At 34.2% G+C, this 24,148-nt stretch overlaps 1 protein-coding gene across 1 annotated transcript; it reads left to right on the forward strand.

Moving 5' to 3' along the window:
* Window positions 1–18,629: 18,629 nt before the first annotated feature.
* On the forward strand, window positions 18,630–20,379 carry LOC127093549 (transcription factor MYB2). Its single transcript, XM_051032495.1, has 3 exons — window positions 18,630–19,289; window positions 19,377–19,506; window positions 19,606–20,379. The coding sequence occupies exons 1-3, from the start codon at window positions 19,145–19,147 to the stop codon at window positions 20,114–20,116; spliced, it is 786 nt and encodes a 261-aa protein (XP_050888452.1). The 5' UTR covers window positions 18,630–19,144; the 3' UTR covers window positions 20,117–20,379.
* The last annotated feature ends 3,769 nt before the right edge of the window (window positions 20,380–24,148 follow it).

Raw genomic sequence — 24,148 nt, forward strand, 5'->3', positions numbered from 1 at the left:
TATTTTTCCTGGTGCATTTTATGATGTCGCATAGAAAAATGGTTGACGTGGAAAAAAAAACCTAACCAAGGTAAAAAGATGTGTTTTTATAATATTTGATTATTTAAAAAAATTAAAAAAATTAATAATAATTTTTATACTATTTGATTAAATAAAATCTTATGAACTTGAATTGAAATGTTACGACAAAACAAAAAGATAGATAATTAATTAATTAAAATAATATATTTTTTTTTGCCAAAATCTACAATAAAAAAAATTAAAAATAAAGATAATTGTGAAATATCTAAAGAGAATGAAAAAAGGTAAAAGAATGATTAAAACTCTAATAATGATGGAATCTCTAAAGAGAATGAAAAAACTTACGAAGAGACTTAGTTGACCGATCATCTTCTATCGTCATGAGTAGGTTCGTCGTCGTTTGCCGTTTGATTCATGTCTCTTATTCTCTAATTCTCCTAAAATAAAACCTTATTTCTATTTCGGTGAAAACATAATTTTTCAATTGAAGTTTACAATATATTTTTAATTAAATATTATAAAAATCATTACTAGTTACATTAGACAATTGATAGGAGAAAGAAATTATGTTACATTTTGTGATAGCCATAAGAGAAAGAAATTTGTTAAGATGAAGATGGTTGTTACCAATGTAGAGAAGAATGTTGAAGATCATATTCCAGACATCATGGAAGAGATGTTAGAAACTAAAACTAAGCCATGGTAAAAAAAACTGGGGGTTGTTGCAGAGAAAGCTATCATATGTGTACTAATCTAAAAATTTAAGAAGAGAATATTTATGAAGTTTGTCAACTTGAGAAGCAAACCAAGATGTCATATAAGATGGTTCAACATCTTACTCATGCTTATGAATTATCTCATATGGACTTTATAAGAATCAAGCAATGAGTTGTCATTTAAGGGAAGGTTGATGGTTAGGCTGAAAATCCTCCCAACATTGAACAACCAACAATTGGTCAAAATAATAAGCTAAAGAAGAATAGTGATTATGGCATAATTCAACCTATTAGAGTTCCTTCTCATATATTTGGAGTTTCGATCAGTAAAAAATATGGTATTGTGTTTGGTGAAGCTTATATTAGTAATCTTCTGAGCCAGTTGAACCTTAGTCATAAGATGTATGTTCCATATATTGCTCTCCACAATATTCCACATGTTGATAAGTCTAATCTAGATCCTGGTGGAAATGTAATTGATGTCTCACTCATGTAGGATCCTGTGAGAAATCATCCTCTCATTCAAAAGTATTTTGGTGAGGAGACCCATGAAACCAATATGGTTAATCAAGATGTTGATAAAGATGTACCAAAAATCCTGTCAGACATGTTAATAGAGTCTCAAATTCATAAGGAGAATGACGATGTGACCCCTAAAATAATTATGTGAGTGATGATGATTATGTCCATGAAGATATTAAGGTTGATATTGTTGTACCCCCATGTTTGTATTGTTAATAACCATAATGAGAAAATAAAATTTGCATCAAAAGAAGAGAATGATCATGCAGTATAATATGTCGAGAAAGATGATGAGACATTGTGTGAACATGTGGTAAGTAATGATGAAAGTATATTTCTGGGGTATGTTGTTAATAGCAAAGTATATAGATTATTTACCAAGGGCACACAATTGACAGATGATGTTCTAACTTAAATGAATCTCCATGAAGATGAAGATTTTGATCTAATTGGTCTTGATGTGGATCAAGTTGTTGCTAATAAATCAGGAAACATCATGTTGTCTGTTTAAGAAGATGGAAATTTTTATGATGTTGAAACTGTTGCTCCTATTGTCCATCTTAAAGTTATCAGATTGATACCAAGACTGTCATGTATTATGAAGCTCAAACTTTATCAGATGGATGTAAAAAGTGCCTTCCATAATAGGTACTTGAATGTGGAAGTAAACCAAGATTCTAGTAATTATATCAATGAAAATGATGATGTCATTAAGAAGGATGATTGTGTGGATGTAAGTATGGATGCTACTATTGTTATCAACAACATGAAAGGTGTCAATATGGAACACAAATGATGATAGTTCACATTTATGTTAAGTACATTGTGTTGTTTAGGATTTCAGTTAAGATGTTAGAGCATTTTGTTCAACAAATGCAGTCTGAATTTGAGTTGAGAATGATAGGAGATGTTAAGTACTTTCCTAATTTTAAAGTGAAGCAAATGAAGGACTACACATTTGATTCCTAAGGTATATATGTTGGAAGTAGTTGCACTCAACTGTTGTGGAATAACCAAATGCTCAAAGATGTCAACTAGGACGTGCCAAACAACATATATGGCATGTTGGTGACTAAGTTTCCAACTCAGAGGAAGGATGAACAAGTTTCCCTTGTTAATTATGAAGTGAGTAGAAAGCTTATTCAAACAAGTGAACCTGAAACAGATGTTGAAGCAAATGTCCAAGACTTTGTGTCCACCATGAGGAGAAAGGTTGGTGGGAAGAGAATTCATGTGTATGTCTACTCTGCTCACATAGATAATGTTTCATTTCATTCTAAAACAAGTGTTCAAAAGTGGAAGTATGTTTTCCAAGTAAGTATTACAGCTGAAAGCGAGCTAGGTAAAAAAGATCTTGATTGCAAAGATCTGATCAAAGTTGTTGGGCTAATGCAAAATGTTACTGATATTGGTCCTTGCTATGAAAAGCTGGTCAAGGAGTTTAGAAATGTATATGATATAGGAAAGTGTGTGAAACTTTCACCTTCAATTATTAATTAATTGGGAAGAAGAAATATTCCCTCTATTTACATGATTATGACCAAGGAAAAGGGATAATAGGAAGAAGAAGAAATTGCGAATGAGGATGCATAAGAACTTTTTGTTGAAGCATTGAAGTATAATGATTTATGGAGCTTCATAGTGATGCTCAGTTATAGAAGACAGTGTTGAACGCTGGAGCTTGTTATCCTAGGTTAATGAAGGAGATTGAGGTTAAGAATGATGGTTTTCCTCATGGGTTGTTGATTTTTAGTTATAATATTTTTGTTGGGTAAGATGTCGCAGACATAATGTTCAACATCTGCTTACCAGTTGTGAATCTGATCTGGTGTTTAATGAAGAAATGTTAGAGCTTTTTCACCTCACTCAGTTGTTGCTGCCACTGCTATTTTGGTGTCCCATTGTTGAAGATAGTCTTGTGTCCTTTATTGAAGATTGTTCCTTTTTGAAGTCTTTTGGGCTGATGATGCATGATGGTATGGTTGGTTGTTGTTCCTGCCAAGCTTGTGTTATCGATCTTTAAACTTGTTGTTTGGGTTGTGGTTCTTTCCATAACTTTGCCAAATTATGGAAAAAAAGGGGGAGTAATGATGATTTGCATGATGTTTAGTGTATGTTTTGATCTAATCTCTTGATGTGTAACAACCACCTTACGTATGTGCTACTTATGTTGTTGTTATTTGCTCCGATGTGTGATATAGTTTGCTACTGGTGTGCTACTTGTGCTACTTCTTGAATGTCACATCTTGTATGTTGTTTTAGCTAAAAATTGTTAAAAAGGGAGATTGTTGTTCTATGTGATTGGCTGCATTAGGTACAACAACATATGTATAAGATGAATTTTGTGCAGAGGCAACATGTGCAACAAGATGTTCCAACATGTGTTACAACATCTGATCTCAGTCTGTTATCTAGGTTTCATGAATAAGTATGAGCGTGATGTTGTGTGTTCCTAAGAAGATTTGTTCAACTCAAGTTTCTCCTAGAGTGCTAACCAGAAAGATTTAGTTGTAAGCAATTTGTTGAGCAAGATGTTCAGCATATGTTGTGTGACATCTTAGCGTAAGGCTTGGGTTATGATTATCTTTAGATTTCCTTCAGATTCTTTGTGGTGTTAATTTCTTCAAAAGACGCAGAAGTTTGTTTTTGGAAGAATTTTGTTAATTCAAATCAATTTTGAAATGATTTTACTAAATCATGAATATGGATGATATGGTTTAATTAAAACATTTAAATTTAATTTAGTCAAAGAAAATTTGATTGGATTTGCTTTGAAGGAAGATCTGGTTCTAATTTAATCCAAGTTTTAATCTACAAAGAATAATTATATGAAGAGAGTTAATTTGGATGTTCTGGTGCAATATGCGGAACACGATGTTCCAGCATGTGTGCAGTGCAACATCTGACCCTTGTCAGTAGGCCATGATGGATGTTGTTAGGTGCAAATTTTCAGATTAATTTTAATCAGATATGTTGCTATTTTTCAGCAATGTATTTTGTTAGAACAAGATTTTGGTTTTGCAATGTATCCTTAAGTTTTTATGATAACAAAGGATGAAACATTTTGGTACCCTGATAAAATTATTTAAGTGCGCAGGGCTCTAACGATTAATGCATCTGAAGAAACAAACTTTTAGCGTTAAGCAAGTCCAGAATAGCTGAACGAAAAGCTAAAAGCATCGCTATGATGACTCAAGCCTCTGACCTTCTGGATCTGAAAGATCTCTCATCTGAAGACTCTAAGGATCACTACATCTGAGGAACGTAAAATCAAAGATTAATCAAGAGCTTCTAATGAAAACATCAGGCAATTATCTGAAGCATACAAGATCTGAGTGAAGTATCTGAACTCCGCGCACTCTGATTCTCACCTATCATATCAGATCTAGACTTAACAACAAAGTATTCCAAAATGGTATAAATCTATATATGGAGAAAATTAAGTACTCTCATAAACTGCTATGGAAAGGACAACAAACTTAATGATAATTAAGTACCATCATTGGCAAAGATATCAACATCAATGCATCATCCAACAGTATAATCTCCAAGCACTATATAAAGGTCTAACCTTTATCATACTAAGACACGAAATTATTCAACAAGAATTCTACTCATCAAAATTCAAATAATCACAAATTCTTGCTTCACTTTTTCACACGAGTTTTTGCTCATCGGTGTGAGATTCAATTGTTCTTACTGTGTTCATTTTGCTTACCTAGAAGCATTAAACACCTCTTGTAATTATATAATATTTGTTGTAATATTTCCTCAAGTGACTTGTGAAGTCTGTAGACTTAAGAGGGCTAAGAGATCCTTGTACTCTTAGACGTTGTTGTAACCTTTCAAGAATAGTGTATTAAGTCCTTTTTGAAGGCGAAATCACCTTGGTAGGGTGGACTGGAGTAGCTTTGAATTTCAAGTGAACCAGGATAACTTTTGTGTTGTTTGTCTTTAAAGTGTGTGTATAGAAACTCAAAAAGTTTTTATTGTCTATGAAAACAATTCAACCCCCCCCCCCCTTTCTTTTTTTTCTCTACCTTCACATTTATATGTATTTGATTATTAAAGATTGCCCTGAGATCAATTTAATTTAAATGGAGGTTTAAATTTGAATTTGTATCAAAACAAATTATATCTTTTGGAGCCTGTTAAGAAACAAATCAAAACAGAATCTCCTATATTTTAGGATAAGATCAAAAGATGCTAATGTCCATTAGAAAAATACCAAAATAAGCATTGCTATTTAAGGATACTCAAATCTCAAGTTTGAGGTGTGCATGTATTGAAGACTTTTTGTGTTAGGGTTTCTATTTTTTAGTCTTTGTTTGAGTTATTGTTGTGCACCACTTTATTGCTTCACTCATATCTTAAGGATTGGAGTTTGGTTTGTTAGTTAAGTTGTAATACTTTGTTCCTAGATACTAAGTATATAAGCTTGAGAACAAAGTAGTGTGTCGTACGATTGTTTCATCAAATTGTAATTATTTAAACACTTGGAAGATTATTTGAGTAAAAGTGAGAGGGTTCTCATGTTTAGATGAACTGTATAACGATGCTTCACGAGTAGTATTAGAAAAGTGGCCTTGACTTAGGAGAGTTCGGAGTAAGCTCATTTGTCCTTCTGACTATTGGGAGTGAAATAGTTTTATAGGTAGTCCTAAATAGAAAGTTACTAGGATTAGGAAGATGCATTGAACAACATGGGGTTGTTGTTCATATAAGAATAATTTTACTAATTCAAGATAGTGAATTTCCTTTCTTGGATAAAGTGCCCTTAGATGTAGGTGCTATTTGTACTAAACTGGATTAACAATTATTTTGTTCTTTATTGCTTTTCTGCTCCATTATCTTGTATAAGTTAATATGTTATAACTTTGTAGTACAAATTGATTTTTATGACATACAATGTCCCAGACATCGTGTCTGACATATGTCCCCATAGTTTATCATATGTCATAAACTAGTTATACATGTTGTCCCAAGCATGTGGTCTAACAGTTGTCCATGGCTTAATAGAATTACAAAGGAGTTAATTGTTAACTTCTCCAATGAATGCAACATTGAGGATATCAAATAATTTAGGAAGGTGTATGTAAGAGGTTGTTGTGTGATGTTTTCTCCTGGGATAATAAATGAGTACTTGGGCCAAAGCAAGACTACAAAAGTTGATGAGGTACCCTCAATGGACAATATAGCTGGAAAAATAAATGTATGGCATGTTAAATTATGGAAAAACAAAAGGTTAATCCCTTATGGCAATCTAAGTGTGAAATATGCTATACTAAACAAGATAGGTGAAACAAACTAGGAATCCACTAATCACAGTTCAAGCATCACCTCAGTCTTGGCCAAGCTGATTTTTCAAATTGGAACCAAGTCTAAACCAAACTTTGGAGAATATGTGTTTAACCAGACCATGAAACATGTTGACTCGTATGGTGAAAAGCTTCCAATAGCTTTTCATTGCTTAATCATTGGGATCATCTTAAAGCAACATCCCAATATTGTGCATGCTGAAGAAATAAAAAAGAAAAAGCCATTGCCACTGACACTTAACTACAAGTTGTTTATTGGAGCTTATATCCCAAGCATTGTGGTGCCAAGAAACCAAGGAAAATATGTAGATGGGAATTCTTCTTTTGTTTCAAAAGCCACTTAAAAGTGTGTGTTACACGAACTGAAGGAACTGTCCAAGGCTCTGCAAGTAATGATTAGTACAAGAACCATCGGGAAGAAGAAAATGGATGAATTGATCGATATGATGACCAATGAGAAGGAAGGTGAAGTGGAAGAAGAAGCTGATAGTGAAAAAGAGGAATATAGAAGTGAAGAGGAGGAGGATAACTCTGAAGATTAAGTTTTTTTTCTAGATGTCAATAAGGATGTGTCAGACATGTGGTGTCTGATGTGGTTGGGTGTTGACTAGATACAGTTTTTGCTTTCTTTAAATTTAAATTTTGGCCCTTGTATATGAGCACACTTTTAGGGTTGTTGATCTTATAATGATCTTGTAGCATTAACAATTATTTTGCTTTGTGTCATTGATCTAAGATGCACAAAATATCATTTTCATACCTGATTGTTTACTCCTGACTAATTTGTTCACTGACTGTGCTAATAGCTTTGCCAAATTATGGAAAAAAGGTGGAGTCGTGGTAGTAGTGGAGTAACCTAACTATTATCTATGATTGTTCTTATGGAGCTATGAAGCATTATTTAGCTTATGTATTACAAGGTGTATATGCTACAGTATTATTGTTTGATGATTTTGATGTATGCTCGCATGCTGGAGCATCTGACCTGGAATATGGCCTTTGAGCATGTGTGAGCTGATCTACTGAATATGTTGTGTAGTGGTGTGTAATAACCTAACTGATTGCTGGCCATTAATGACCTTGCTTGTGTGCTTGACTGATTATGGGAGCATCATTGTGTGACTAATTGACTGATGTGTAGCAACCACTTGAACTTATGATGTTTGCTACTTAATTCTTCCATTGATGTGTGTTATTTTAATTTTGCACTTATGTTGTTGTTGATGTTTGCTCTGAGTGTTTTTTGTGGTGTGCTTATGATGCTTAGTGTGTATTGCACATCTTGTAAATTATGAAAAAGTTATTTTGCCAAAATTTTCCAAAGGGGGTATTGTTGTTCCCTTTGGATTGGTTGCATTATGCAAAACATTATGGAATGTACACGATGTTTTTGTGAAGAGATTACACATGCGGGACATGATATTCCAGCAGGTGTGACACATATAGCCTATGTTGCAGTTCAAGCTTTAGCACAATTTCTTTTTGTAATTTCTAAGCGAGCTTCTAGATTTGTGTGTGATTGATTTATTGTTATCTTTCAGAAATCTAATTAGTTAGGTTTGTTTGATAATTTAATAAGGTCAAATTTAAATTATGGAGATTTAAATTTGAATTCAAATCAAATCACATCTTTTAGTGGAGATGTTTTGAAAAAAAATATTAACCAAATCTCCATCATATCTGGTGATTAAAATTCAAATGACCATTGGAGAAAAGTCCATATATGGATTTCTATTTAAAGAGACTCATTCTAACATTGAAGACCATGAGCTTTATTGAAGATTCTTTGTGTTAGAGTTTTATTTGATTCCTTTGCTTTGTATTGCTTGTACACCATGCTAGTGCCTACACTCAGATCATAAGGCATAGTGTTACTTTGTTTAGTTGAGTTGTAATTCAACATTCTTTTAGTTGTTTATTGAAGTTTATAACTAAGATTAGTGATTGATAGAAAGTGAGAGGGAATCTCATAATTAGGCGGAGTCCTAAATAGAAATTCATTAGATAGTATTAGGAAGAGTTCGTGAACAAGGTGTGTTCATGTAAGACTAAGTGTACTAATACTATTGATAGTGAATTTTCTTTCATGGGTTGGAAGCCCCCCAAACAAAGGTGTTTTTTTCGCCGAACTAAGTTAGCAATTTTGTGTGTTCCTTTATTACTTTTCTGCTTCATCATCTTGTAGACATTTTCCCAGACATCGTGTCCAACATCAGTCCCCTAGAACAAAATTTCACCAATAACACCTACAACTGACCTCCAAAGTCCCCTTTTAGAAAATATGCATCCAATCCAGTTAGAGGCATACATGTGGTTGCAAATGCTGCCTTACATGCTTCTAAGCATACATATATTCTTTCAAACATAGGACCACCCACTAAATCATAGTAATGAATTTTAATTGTGGAGTTTAGATTTGAATTTAACAATTCCTCAACATAACTCCTAAGGTGTTTTAATTTTTCACTACCAGCACCTTGAATCAACTCTATTTCTTTTTTCTTTGCTCTATAAGCTTGATCCTTTGGCAACTTCACCCCAACTTCTCAATTTCTTCTTCAAACAACCCTTTAGTTTTCATTTCAGGAGTGTGTCTTAGTGTATACACAAATTTGCAAGCTAACCAATCAGTTTTTGCTTGCTTGTATATTCTTGGGTGTCCTATGACAATTATGTCGATCAGTGAAGCTAACAAGTTTCCAAAATTTGTTGGTAGTCCTCATGCTAAACCTAATAAAAAATGGACAGCCTTCCATACATTTTACAACCATTATATTCTTGTCAAAGTGTTCAAATAGAATTATGAAAGCGGTCAGGTTGTGTATAGAATCCCCTATTTCTATATTGTTGATGTTTGCTACCTTACATGAATAATCTTATCACTATAATCCCACGAAGAATTAAAAAAAAACGGTTATAATCAATCCCTGGCGATATAGCTCACAAATCACTATTCAGAGTTTCCTATCCATATTCCACTAGCATAAGCAGGATTAGGCGATGCAATAGAACATTAATTCACTAGCCACTACTCGGGGTTTTTATCCTTAGTCAACCAGCGTAAGCATGAAAATTTCCATATTTCTAACATATAGACTAATGATTTGTATTCCCTATGTGCTCAAAATCATATTAAAAGAGTATCTCACATAAAAAGCATTACGAATAAGAAGCAATTCAAAAGAATTATAGATCAAATAATTCATACAAAGTCAAATCAACATATTACCCAACAATATTGAAACAGGTTCATCAACACAGCCTAACCTATAGGAGTTTAGCTACTCATAATTCAAAATACAATACAAAAAAACAATTAAGAAGAATTACTTATGAGATTCCTTGAAGGATTGGCCTCCAATGGCTTCAAATGTTCTCAAAATCACCTCGGATGCTGTAAAAATCGTACTTGTTATGCCAAATTTCACAACCCTTAAAAAGTGAAAAAAATCCTCTTGTAAAGCCTTCAGAATGAATCAGAATGCGTCAGAAAAGCCCAGAAAATTAGACCATCGCACGTGCAATGACCTGTATCGCGCGATGCAGCTATTACATCCATATCGCACATGTGATGTTGCACATGATTATTCCAATAGCTGCATGTTTTTGCTCCCTTTTTCACCTGATTTTCACTACGTCCTATTTCTTCACACTTAGATATTTTTTCCTCATTCTTTGGTCTTTCTTCTTCATTTTTTCTCCTCTTTAACTTATTTCGATCCGTTTCTTCGGCCGAATTCATGCAATAATGAACTGCCATCACAACCCTAAACTTGAATTGTTGCATGTCCTCAAGTAACTCACCTATAACTTCACATTTCAATTTTACTATTGTGGTCCTTATCATGCACTTTTGCACATTTTTCCATTTTTTTTGAAGAAGTTCCTTTTTCCACTTCTTATTTTCTCACAGTTTTTAGAATTTTGACCAATTTTATCTAGTATCCCAATCCCCAAACTTAAAACTTTTCTCACATCCAAGAGAAACCCCAAACTTAATATTTCTTATATAACCTAAGAACTACAATTCTACCTAACTCCGAAGAAAGGGTGGAAAGATAAGATCTTTCAAGCCATACGGCTAAATTTAAGGCTAAGTCACCGAAAGAAAGCTAAGCTCAAAGTGGTTAGCAATGGATATACCTAATATTACATGGTGGCAAAAAAGTCTCAAAGTTATAAACAAACAACTGCCTCAGTGTGTGTTAATCAATCAAGACAAATTTAATCAGAAATAGTTCAAGCTAGATAAAATAATAATGCATGGATACACTCAATAAGAAAAAATAGTGAACAATGGAATTTATTTGGCTCAAACCTTACTAGTTGAGGTATTTGAAGGTTGAGTACAAGTCCTTTGATTCTTTTCTCATCCTTTGCCTTCAAGTTGTAAGTTTCTTTCCTGATGGTCAAGTTCCTCTTGGTTCATTTGTTCAATTCAAAGTGATAAACTTGTAAGTCTAAAAAAACACAGCCATAAACCTTTTCATTAAAGATAATTGACTAAATAATACAATGGGGAAATAGTACTTATAGTATCTCTTACTCTTCTCTAGGTTACATTTGAAAATAAAATAAAATAAAATCTTCTAACAATTAAAAACAAACTACATGTCTTTTCATATGTTATTATTGAAGAAAAGATCATGCATATCATTTATTGTGTCGTTGAAGTCGTTATTCTGCCTAATCCATTCTACTCGCATATGGTCTCTCCTCCTTGCTTGCTCTTGATCTTGGTTGGTGAAGTAATTCTCCATCTCTTCAGTTGTTGCAAACTGGGTTCTTAGGCTCTAAGTCGGCATATGGTTTTTTTGCTGATTATAGAAGTCTCATAACACATAATCGAATCTCGGAGGTTCAACATATAAAGTGGGTGAAATTTCCATAATACACCTCGTAACCCCTACTGTGTAAGCTTTCTTTATTCTTTAAAACTCCGAAATATGTTGACCTTGCATTTGCTGTTGTTGGTTCTACACTTGTGGTTGGTAGAATCCTTCATAATTTCCTACTTGATTGTCTTCTTGATCATTTTGAGTTGCTTCTCCTTGATGCATGTTTTCCAGACTCCTGATAGCTTAAGAATTTAGGGGTGCTTTTGGATTAATCATATCGTCTTTGGGGTAAACCGGAACACCTGCTCTCCCGCATAATTCATTTATAACACAAAAATCCCCATGAGTTCATTGTATAACGTTAGCCATATATTTGATATTTTTAGAAATTAACTGCCCCAAGTCAATAGGTTCCCCCCTCAAATGATATAAAATACCTAAACCCCATCTTCAAAATGAATTGTGGTTGGTTAGATGCGACTTTTAACGATTGCACAAAAAATGAGGCCCAAGCCCTCGGAATTTGGTGGAATTCGGCAGTTTTGAGTCATAACGCTAAGCCACACTCCACCATTCATTATGCCCCTGACCTACAAAAAGTTTCTAACATAACTTGGGTCATTTCCTCATTTATAACCTTATGCTCATGTTTATAGTTCTTAAGAGCACATACATGAGGAGGTTGCAAATTAAAAAGAGAATTTATAACAAAATGAGAATTGTAACACCCCGATAAAATATGATAATTATTTAAATTAAGTTAATAGTATATTTATTAATTTAATTAAATAATTAGATTATTATTGGAATATTATTTGGAATTATTATTATTGGAATAATAAGTTGGAATATATATAAAGGTCCCATTTGGTAAAAAGGGTTTTTACGTGAAAAGGGAGAAGCGACAGAAAAGTGGAAAAGGGCAAAGAGGAAGAGCAAGAGAACAAAGGTTGAAGAAGGGAAAAGCTTGAAGCTAAAGGATTTGCCGGATTAACTCAGGTAAGGGGGGTTTATCGTCGTTTAATGGGTATTATGGGTTAACATGTAATGGGTAGTGATAAGCCATTGATTTGACCCTAATTGGGATGTTGAATGCTGAAAAATTGAGATGAATAAGTTATGTTAAAGCTGTAATTGAATCTGTAATTGGATGAGTCTTGATTTTCTGAAAGTGTAGCTTTTTACGGAATTGGAATCGGAGGTCCGGAAGTCCTCCAACGGCGGAAAATGCGGAGAATTCTGCATTCTGCTTCGTGTTAGCGCAGGAACAGCTTTCTGTCTTGCGTTAACCGGTTAACCCAGGGTGTTAACCGGTTAACACTGTTATGAATTATGAGAAATTGCTGTCTGTCTTGCGCTAACCGGTTAACCCAGGGCGTTAACTGGTTAACACTGTTGTGAATTGCCAGGAAGCGTGTTCTGTGTTGCGTTAATCGGTTAACCCAGGGCGTTAACCGGTTAACACTGTGTGAAAAGTGAAAAATTTATATTTAAATGTGGTGTGCATGTTTGATGTTTGGCCTATATTGGCGTATGATATAATAGGGATCATTTCCCGTTGTTTTGAGCGGTAGGGGTATTAGTAGAGCGTGCTAATACTGTGATTGATTATGTGGCATGATATGATTATGTGATAAATATGTGGATGATGTATGATTGTATGCAATTGTGAATGGACTGTTTATGGCTTAGAGTGTGAGCATATGTCCATTGTGGATGATTGTTGATGTTTGCATGACTAAGTGATTTAGCTTGCATATTGTGGCCTTTATGGTGGTAGCTAATTCCCATGGTGAGGAATTAGTGAGTGAGTTATTGTGGATTGTTGTTGATGTTTGCATGCTAGGTGATTAGCGTGCATAGCATAGCCCTTGGGGTGGTAGCTAATTCCCATGGTGAGGAATTAGTGAGTGAGTCACTAGGTCTCAAATGAGTGGGACTAGTGAGCTTGGTAGCCGTATCTGGATTTGATCGGTGAGGTTGAACTATATGTTCACGAATAGTCGGTACCGCATGCATGGAGTCTCATTGCATAATGTATGTATGGTGTATAATATGAATGGATGTGTTCCAATATTATACGTGTGTTTTGATGTTTATGTTGAGCATGATTATGAGTATGAGTTGATGTTGCCGTTACTGAATGTGTGATATGATTAGGGTGATGAGATATGTTCATTTACTTAGCATTACATGATATTTATAATGCTTATTATATCGATTGAGGAACTCACCCTTACAACTATGTTTCAGGTAACGTGCAGTGATTGAGTAGAAGCTAGTCCTTGGAGTCTAGTGTAGTTCCTTAGTGAGTCATGCTCTGGTAGATGTAACATCGGGACGGGATGTTTTGCCTTGTTTTCGGTTTGGTTGTTGAATAACCTTACATGTAATGTGTTACATGTTTTGCATGTTGTTGTTAATTTCTATCCGCTGCGAATTATGCAAATGTTTATTTTGATGAATAAATGAGCATGACGAGTTAAATTGGAACATGGTGTGAAGTGTCAAGTGTGACACCCTTAAATTGCATATATACTCTGATTTATGTTTGGTTGTTTTAATTATTTATTGGGGTATTTTAGAAGGGTGTTACAAGAATAGTCAATATACTTACCTCCCATATAAGAGGTGTGAGTGCTTATCTCACCAAATGCCGCGTTTGCATAAAATTATATACCCATGTTTTTATTTGCTTCACGAATTAAATTGTTGAAACTTACCCAACACCTTTGTTGCAGAACCTCCACCACTTCTCCAAAACCTTGCAAATTATCACAAGTGAAGGCTATCTCCCTCATAATATGGTAATCCACCAATTTTAGGTATTTTTCAGCATGATCTCGGGGAGAAATTTGAGATTCAGGAATGTATGAGCATTAGGAGTGGGAGTAGCCCTTGAGGATGAACCTCTTGTCAATCGTCCTCTTTTTGAAGCCATTAGTACCTATAAAAAAATTATTGCATAGAGGAAAGAAAATAATTACGCATAAAGTATGCTCAAATGAATAGTAAAAAGCAAAAAGAGTAGAAAAATGACTTGTGGATAAGATAATTTGAAAAATCACTATTTATAGGCTAATTAGTCATTTCCCATCGCGCGCATTATACATCCATCGCGCAATGGCAACAACCCTCTCCAACGTCTCTCTCTCTCTCTCTCTCTCTCTCTCTCTCTCTCTCTCTCTCTCTCTCTCTCTAACGCTCATATCATGTGCCTCGTGCCCTTATCACATACGCAATGTTATCAATACTCTAATTCTTCCCCAATGTCTCTATCGTGCACACGATGGAGTCCTACTACTCGCGTGATAGACTGTGTGATTATTCTAGGGGTGAAGCTCTTTTTCTTCTTTTTTCTTCTCCTTTGCTTTTTATTTCTTCTCTCTTTTTACCTATTTTCAATTAGCAAAATAACACACAAATTGAACATGTTTTAAAAATTACAATTCAATGTAAAATAAAATAAATTCTTACCGATGGGCTGTCTCCCATCAAGTGATTCTTTTCCGTCATTAGCTTGACGGTCCATGCCTAAGGCACGTCAGGTGCAAGACCCTCATGCTGGTCAATTCACTTTTTTCATTCCTTTGTCAACCTTACTACCTTTTTCCTCCAGATGGTAGCAAGTATCCAAGTCCCCCACACACGGTGTCCAATCATGCACATTGAAAATCACTTTTTATTTTTTGAACTTCAAGACAAGTTCACCCGTTTCCGCATCTATCAAAGCCTTCTCGGTTGCTAAGAATGGGCGTCCGAGAATAACCGACCCTCCTGAATCACCTATCATATCAAGTACCATAAAATATGCAGAAAACATTAAACCATTGACATGTACTAACACATCTTGTAAGATACCAAGTGGATGAGTGACCTATAAATTAGCTAAAGTAAGAGTCATATTACACAATATGATCTCTCCCAAGTTAAATTCTTTAACTTTATTCAATGGAATAACATTTATACTATATCATAAATCACATCAAGCACGTGGTATTTTTATTCCACTCATGGAATATGGTATTTGGATGTATATGTGTTGGCAATGTTGATGATGTCCAAATTGATATGACAGTTCATGTGCATTGAGTTATGTTTATGATATGTTTGAGTGTGTGTATGCTAATGTGGCTTAGGTTTTGTAGGGCTGCTGCAACCTTGGTATGGTGAGAGCGTGAGGTCTTGGCCATGAAGCTTTGACATCTGAAACAAAATGAAGCTTGGAGTGTGTACCATTGGACATGAAGATGAAAGACATTTGGAACCACCTAAGTGGAAGATCATGAGGAAAAAGATAGGCTTAGAAGTGTGCCCAAAAAGTCGAAATATAGCATAATGATCCCACAATATTTCTTCACAAGTACACACCATAAAAACACTAATCCATGAAGATTAATAGGCTCATTAGTATAAATTTAACGTCTTATATGATAAATAATAGGAACCCTTTTAATCCATGATGGTACATGTATATACAAGTGCAGATGAATGATCCTACCATAGATGATTAGGGTAAGAGTAAGCAGATGGATCATGAGCCATGGGCCAAATGAAATGAGAATAAGTAGGGAAAATTTTAAGGTATGACAGTTGCCCCTATTTTATCATCTTAATCTTGAATGTACGAATGACTGCAGCTTTTCGAGCATTCGAGGTAGAAGAGGATTAAATACAAAAGACCCAAAAAATTGTCTTTTGAGAAGGAAGTGGATGTAATGTAATGAGACTAGGTGTATTATTGATAGTTTGATTGATGGGAATATTGAATGGAAGATAAACTTTTGTGGGGTTATTTGACTGAGGTTCTTGTTTGGGGAATAGATCGATCACAAAAAAGATGTTTGTTATGCATTATTGTATGATATGTTTGAATTCATGATGCATGAGATTATTCATGATATACTATTTTTGTGTAAGGAAAAGAATGATATCTATAAGGATGAGACTTATTTTCATGTGGTGGTGAACTTAGATTCTCCGACATCCGGAAATTAAACCAGAGAGTTTGTAAGGAAGGAGAGAACCTTAGGTTACCACAACAGCTGGAGATTTCATTTTGATTCTTTTTGAGAGAGAGAGAGAGCGAGAGAGAGAGAGAGAGAGAATGACTTACGACTTGATTGGGTGGTCGTCGAGATGCTTTCATGTCGTTAGTGCATCTTCCGTTAGATATATTTTGTATGATGTCAAAACTAGGATACATGTCTGGTTTCTTAGAAGGACTCATAAAAGTATTTCACCCTTATATGACTCATGTGTGAGGGATTGTGTACATGTTCGTTTTCTTTATAGGACTCATGAAAACATTTTACCCTTACACGACTCATGCTAGGGGTTGTATATATGTCAGGTACATTGTTAGGACATGGGAAAACATTTCAATCTTACATGACTCATACTTGAGAGGTTGTGTGCATGTTAAGTTTCTTAGGTCGGGTCCCGAAGCGGACATGTGTTAACCCAGACCCAATGGAACTCACCTTAATTAAACGATCCACCTAGAAGAGTGTGGTCAGACTGAAATAGTTAATGTGTTAGATTGAATATGTTGGTTGAAATCTTGTACAAGATAATATCTGATCGAGATGTGATTGATGACTGATCAGAAAAATAACAAGTGTACTATTTTGCCTTTATAGTAATAATGAAGAAAGTTCCCCGAATGTCGATCTCAAGAACTATCGTAAATATTGAGTTCTAACTGTTGTTCAATTAAACAAAAACTTGTGTTGGGGGTTTTGATTCAACTGTATAAAAATAATTGCAAATAAAATAAATAGTGCTGGAAAAGGGTTTTCAAGATAGAGTAATATGCTAGGGAATGTGTTTTCCTGTAATAACTCTGAGTCACTATTGCATCAACAAATATCAATTAATTACTACTAGTTCTCAAGGATGTTTTCTCCCAATGCCTTGGTGAAAAAACCTTTAATCATTCAGTCCTAATCTCTATGTCCATAGAAAATTACCGGTGAAATTAAAACCTTATTATATTGAGAATAATTTGGTTCCTACAGAGTAATCCCTAGTCCTAGGTAATATCTACTGTAGAATATTCTCATGAAAGCATTATCAATGGCGGTCCAACCTAATTGATAATCACATAACAATCTCAATTGTTCTGAAAGAGAAAACATTAAGCACATCACAAGATTAAAGTAATTATGAAAAACAATATTGTCATTGCAAATATAAACTCAAAGTTATTACAGATTCAAATCAGGGACACCACCTAGCAGTGGGGGGTTTAGCTACTCATAATATTCAAGCAAATCAAAATATTTGCAAAGAAGAGATGCACAAAAGTCCATCACATCCGCCTCCCAATTGACCAAAATGCCCATCACTTAAGAATAACAAAAGAAGAGACAAAATTCAAATTTTTTCACGCATGTCTGCTACGGCCCGTAGCCGGTGCTACGGGTGACCGTAGCAGGCCACTATTTTAGGTGGATTCTGCTTCTATTTCAGACCCCCCTACTACGACCCGTAGTCGGTGCTACGGGTGGCCGTAGTAGGTCCCTGTTTGGATGGTTTTACTCTGTGCTTCAGGACTTCCTGCTACAACCCGTAGCAGGTGTTACGGGTGGCCGTAGCAAGCCTACTGGACCCTGAAAACATCTTTCCGATTCTTTTCATTTTTTCTTGGTTTCTACATTCGATCGTACTTGAGTACCTGCTTGAATCTAAAATGCAGAAAAGACACACATCCAAAACGTAAAATGCGACAAAAAATAGAAATGACACTAAAAATGATAAAACAATAAAATTAACTATCGGTGAAAGAAATTGACTCAATAGACCATTAACTAAGAACAAAGTAATACAAATTACCTGAATTTTCGTCGAATAAGTGACAATACATAAAATAAACGATGACTGATCAATAATATACTTATGAATGATTAAATGATATCATAATCAAAGATCTAAAACAATCAAGTTTAATTTCCAATCATTGGATTGTCTTACTAATTAGGATGAATTACATTAAATAATTTTTTTTGAGTGTAGAGAGAAGATTTTTTCACAATTGAATTGTGGATGAACTGATTTCCACTTTTTTATCAATATAAATTTGTTTTAATTTTTTTTTATTAACCACAAATCCAAATTCAATCCGCTGCAGTCAATATTTTCCCACATTTACACCAGCAAGATAATAGTGACGGTTTGATCTCGATCAAGAAAAAACAAATTTAATTTTTTTTTAAATTGCCAATTTTAAATCAAAGTCGTTCGATCTTGATCAAACGGTGTAACAACGCATGAATGTGAGGTTTTTTAACTGCAGTGGATTTGGGTCCCGGCAAATCCGTGTAGATGTGAAAGAGTATCAGATTCTAGATGTTCCACATGCTGCACTGATCATAATGAGTCAACCAGTCAAACCCCAAACTGCAAGCTTAGTTCCATCTTAATCCCAAAAGTAGCTTCCTACTGGTATTAAATTTACTAGATTGAAACTGGTGCATTATGTGTGTACCAAGTCGTCACTTTTCCGTACCCTTTTATTTCTATTTTATTTTGTGGACTATGCTTATTCTTATCCGACTCTATTACTATATAACTCCTCCACATGCCTCCAATAAGTGAAACCACCCATTTACAAAGCCAAATCCAACACGTTTCTTCTTCTCCTTCTTTCATATTTCCCCTATATATCATACTACTGTTGCTTCTTCCTTTCATAAAATTAAAGCACTATTAAATTTTAATTCCACATATGGATACCAAGGTTAAGAAAAATGAGTCTACAAACCTCAATGAATTAAGAAAGGGCCCATGGACGTTAGAAGAGGACACCATTCTGGTTAATTACATTACAACCCATGGTGAAGGTCACTGGAACACTGCAGCTTCTTCTGCAGGCATGTACATATATATCATATATATATATATTTATATTTTCTTCCTAACTCTATTATTCTTGGCTAATATTCTAAATAAATATATAGGTTTAAAGAGAAGTGGGAAAAGTTGCAGATTAAGGTGGCTAAATTACTTGCGTCCCGATGTTCGACGTGGAAATATCACACTCCAAGAACAGATTCTTATTCTTGAACTCCATTCTCGCTGGGGCAATAGGTAAAATATTCAATATTTTCAAATTCAAATTATGTATCACTGTGTCTGTGTCACCTCTGCAGTGTTTTGAAATGGATATTTATGTTTGTTTTATCAAAGGTGGTCGAAAATTGCGCAGCATCTTCCGGGAAGAACAGACAATGAAATAAAGAACTATTGGAGAACTAGAGTGATCAAGCAAGCGAAGCAGCTAAAGTGCGATGTCAATAGTAAACAGTTCAGAGATGTCTTGCGTTACGTGTGGATGCCCCGTTTGCTTGAACAGGTTCAAACGGCATCCGCGTCTGGATTTCACGACCCGAATAAACCCGACTTCGTTCTTCATCACAACACATCGCACAGTTCAGTTTCAGGAACAGAGTGGCCAAAAACAAACTCCTCAAGTGTTACCTCGGAATCTTCATCACTGGAATTCCAAGCTCCTTCGATTTCAGACCATGAAGTGCTGCCAAGTTTCAATAACCAGGTTCCAGAACAAGGGAATAGTAGTGGTGGTGGTGATGATGGTGATGATGATGACTCGTTGGAGACTTTTTTGAACGATGAGAGCATGTGGTTTTTGCAACAACTTTCTGAAGATTTTGAAATAAAATACAATTTACTTGCGTGACGCTTTGTAGAATTAATTTGTGTTATAGTAGTGTGAAAACGTGGAAGGAATTGGTATACGGCACTGAGTAGATCAATAGGTAGATTGTCGCATTAGGGGATGAATTTGAATTTTCCTAGACGTGTTTCTACAAATACATTAAAATTGAACGCACTAAAGTGTGTTTTTCCTTGTGCAATAATGGTAGGTTGATTTTTGAGTAGCTTTATTTGTATTTTTCTTTACTTTGACATTAGTTAAATGTAGTGCTCTTTTACGTGTGATGCAAGGAGTGTGTGTATTGTTTGTGCTTGCTTCTACGGTTGAAAAGATAATTTATACTTATAGAAGTCAATAGAATGATAGCATTCTTAAGTTAAAAGAAAGAAGATTGAACTTCTCTTATATTGATAATGGCATAAAGTTGAAAGAATCAGTTGAACAAAGTTCTATATTGCTTCACTATCAGAAGCTACCTGCAAAGCAAATAACTGCCTAAGAAATAACTAACTTCCTTAACCTCCTAACAAATTTCTTAATTGTTTAACTGACTAACAATATAGAAGTCTCCCACCCGTTGGAATTTGATAAATATTGATCAAGGTCAAATTGGGTAGAAGAAATGAGAAAGGTTTTGGCAACACGTATTTATTAAAAGAAATATGCAATTTGGTTGTGAGATGAAGTAGGTAACATCTTCATTACAACATCTTGAAATTTCTATCGAGTTAGATGGAAATTGTTCTCGAAATGTTTGATTCTTTCATGGAAAACTGGATTAACAGCTACACGAAGAAAACTTTGATTATCACAATATAACATGTGAGGTTTAGCACAGTAACTTGTAGATCACGTAATAGATAAAAAAATATCATTGCAATTCACATATTGCAGCAACTAATGTTCAATACTCTACTTCAGAAGATGACTTTGAAATTATCTTTATTTCTCGGTTCTCCATGAAATGAGAGATGAGCCAATGAAAGAACATGAACTTGATATTGATCTTTTAGTATTTATACAATCAACCCAGTAACCATCTGAGAAGCCTGACAAATGGATAGTTGAGTTTTTAGGGAAGAGCAACCCTCGATTAGGACAATGCTTCAAATATCTAAGAACTCTACATGTGGAATTCTAATGAACAACGGATGGATTGAATAAAAATTGTCTCAATTGTTAGGTGGTGAAAGTAATATCTGGCCTGATGGTGTTGAGATAAATGAGTTTACCAATTAGTCTTTTATAAGATGGTATGTCTTCAAATAGAGCATTGTTATCATGACATAACTTTATAAAAAGATTAGATGGAATGGTGACATGTTTCGAACCAAGCAGGCATGAATCAACAAAAAGATCAAGAGAATACTTTCTTTGGCATGGGGAAATGCTTTGTTTAGAATGCACAACTTCTAAACCTAAGAAGTATTTGAATAATCCAAGATCTTTGATCTTGAAAGCCTGGTGTGGTTCATCTTTAATGTGCTAAAATTTAGTTAAAGAGATCCTAGTTAATATCACATCATCAACGTAAACATGTGGGTGGTGATTGTTGCATCTTTGCTTTTGACAAATAAAGAAGGGTTTGAATCACCTTGTGCATAACCATGTTGAGTAAGAAGAGATGCCAGTTTTTAATACCATTTTGTGCTAGCATGTTTGAGGCTATAGATGGGTTTGATCAATCTGCAGACCTGATTTGGGTTTAGAAGGCTTGACACTAGGTGGGATGACCATGTAAACATCTCCATGTAATTCACCATGTAATAAAGCTTTGTTTACATCAAGCCGATGTAAGTGCCATCTATGAATGCAAGCAAGTGTTATTAGAAGTCTGAATGTAGTGAGCTTAGCAACTGGTGGATATGTATCAGAATAATCCAAACCTTCTATTTGGTTATCACATTTGGTAACTATCCTTGCCTTAAACCTTTCTATTGTGATAAATGCCTTGTGTTTGATTTTGTAAACTCATATGCATCTTATTGTTTTAACTTTGGGTGGTCAACGAATTCCAAAGTGTCCGTTTTGTCAAGGGCAAAAAGCTCAACTTTTATGGCTTGATTCCAATAGTCAAATTGATTATCCTCATTGTATGTTTTTGGCTAATTTTGTGTGTTAAGAGAAAAACTATAGCTACATTGAAAATGATATAATTTGAAATATAAAAGGGAATTATTTAAAGGATAAAGAGTACTTGAGAAGTATGTATTTCATGTGTCATTAAAGGAATCACATGCATAGTCTTCGAGATGGGATGGTTGTTGTCTTACCCTTGATGAAACATGATGACTGGATTGAGATGCTGGTAATTTGGTATTGTCTGTTATTTGGGAAGGAAGAGAAAAAGATGATTGATCATCATTATATGTTGGATTAATGGTGTCTAAGGGTGTTTGAGTCGTGGTAATGTGTGGTGTGGTAGTAAGTGTGCTACTTTCCACCATGAGCAAGTGACCGTGGCGAGAAACTATGGTCATGACAAGCAATCCTGGTAAAATGTCAATAGGTCATGGATTCGATTCCCAACCATCCATGATTATATAATATTTGACACACCACATTTCACTACGGGTTACTAATACAACCGTGGTGCAATCCTTTGGTATTATTTTAAATAGTTTTTTTTTAAATTTTCCATATATGCCATTTTTTTAATTACTGTATTATATACCACATTTTCTACGAAAACAAAATATGAACCAACATATGCACACATTTTTTTAACAAAAATTTATATTGTATGTAAGCATTAAAATGACTTCCATATAATACCAATATGTTTAAAAAACCTATATATTACTTACATCAAATCCAAAATATTACAAAATCAGTATGATCATTCTGGCCTATAATTGAAGCAAGATGCCCAACGTGTACAAACGTCTTTCAAGTCTTCTGGTGAGAATGGTGTAGTATCGTTAAACATCTATATAAAAATTGAAGGAAATGTAAGATCACTTGAATTGAAATAGTAAAAATAATTTATGCGGTACAAATCCTTTATATGTTATTGTAAATATATATACATGTTCCCAAGAATCAACAATGTTGAAAGAGACAATGTTTATCATGTGTTTCATTATATAATAACCACACTCGTATCCTCATGGTTGTTTACTCATCTACAAATTTAAACATTATATGAATATATAGCCACACATGTAATTATAGAAAAATGAATGTAAAAAATAATACACTTATCAAAGTCCGTTCAACATATTGGTTCCCTCCACAACTCTATATTGAAACAATTTAAACATTACACAATAAGCTAATTACAAAGTCAAAGAAAATATTACTAAATGTCTCATAAAATATAACTTACTTAGAAATTATAGGTTTCATCTTTACTTGAAGTGTTTTGGCTATGGAAGATAGCATGATTACCATATTATGCTTAGACACATAATAATCAATTTCCAATGATCACTGAATGAACACAAGCATAATTAGTAATTGGTAAAATATGGAAACTAAATATAAAAGAGAAACCATAATTTTAAAATTATTAATGAATCGATAAATGATGCTAAATAATATTCTTTATTTCCATCTCTTAACCGTGATGATAAGTATGTTTCATTTTTTTAGAATTTGATGTAAGTTGAATCTATATGGATCCAAGAATCCATAAATATATGATTTATTTGATTCTATACAAAATCGATGCATGTACCAAAATGGTTAAATAAAATTCAAAAAATAAAGTGAGTCTTAATATTAAAATTAATGATGTGCACGAATTTAAAATTAATATTTATTAGAATAGAAATTGTACTTACGTGCACCAGAATCGAAGTATCATTTTGTCCAACCACTCATTTCTAAACAAAAAATGCTTTATATATTTAGGTTCAATATATAAATCTGCTATCTCTGGATCATGCTCTAATCAAAGAAGAATGGGTTCTTTAATATCCATGATGAAACATACCAATTTTCTTAACATGTCGTTAGAAGGAACCGTCGTCTCATTTTCGATATGAAAGGCTGAACAACTTCCTTTTGTGCTCGCACCACCTAAAACAACTTTTTTTTAGGAAATTCATT

This window comes from Lathyrus oleraceus, chromosome 6 (genome assembly GCF_024323335.1).
Source record: "Lathyrus oleraceus cultivar Zhongwan6 chromosome 6, CAAS_Psat_ZW6_1.0, whole genome shotgun sequence".
NCBI lineage: Eukaryota > Viridiplantae > Streptophyta > Magnoliopsida > Fabales > Fabaceae > Lathyrus > Lathyrus oleraceus.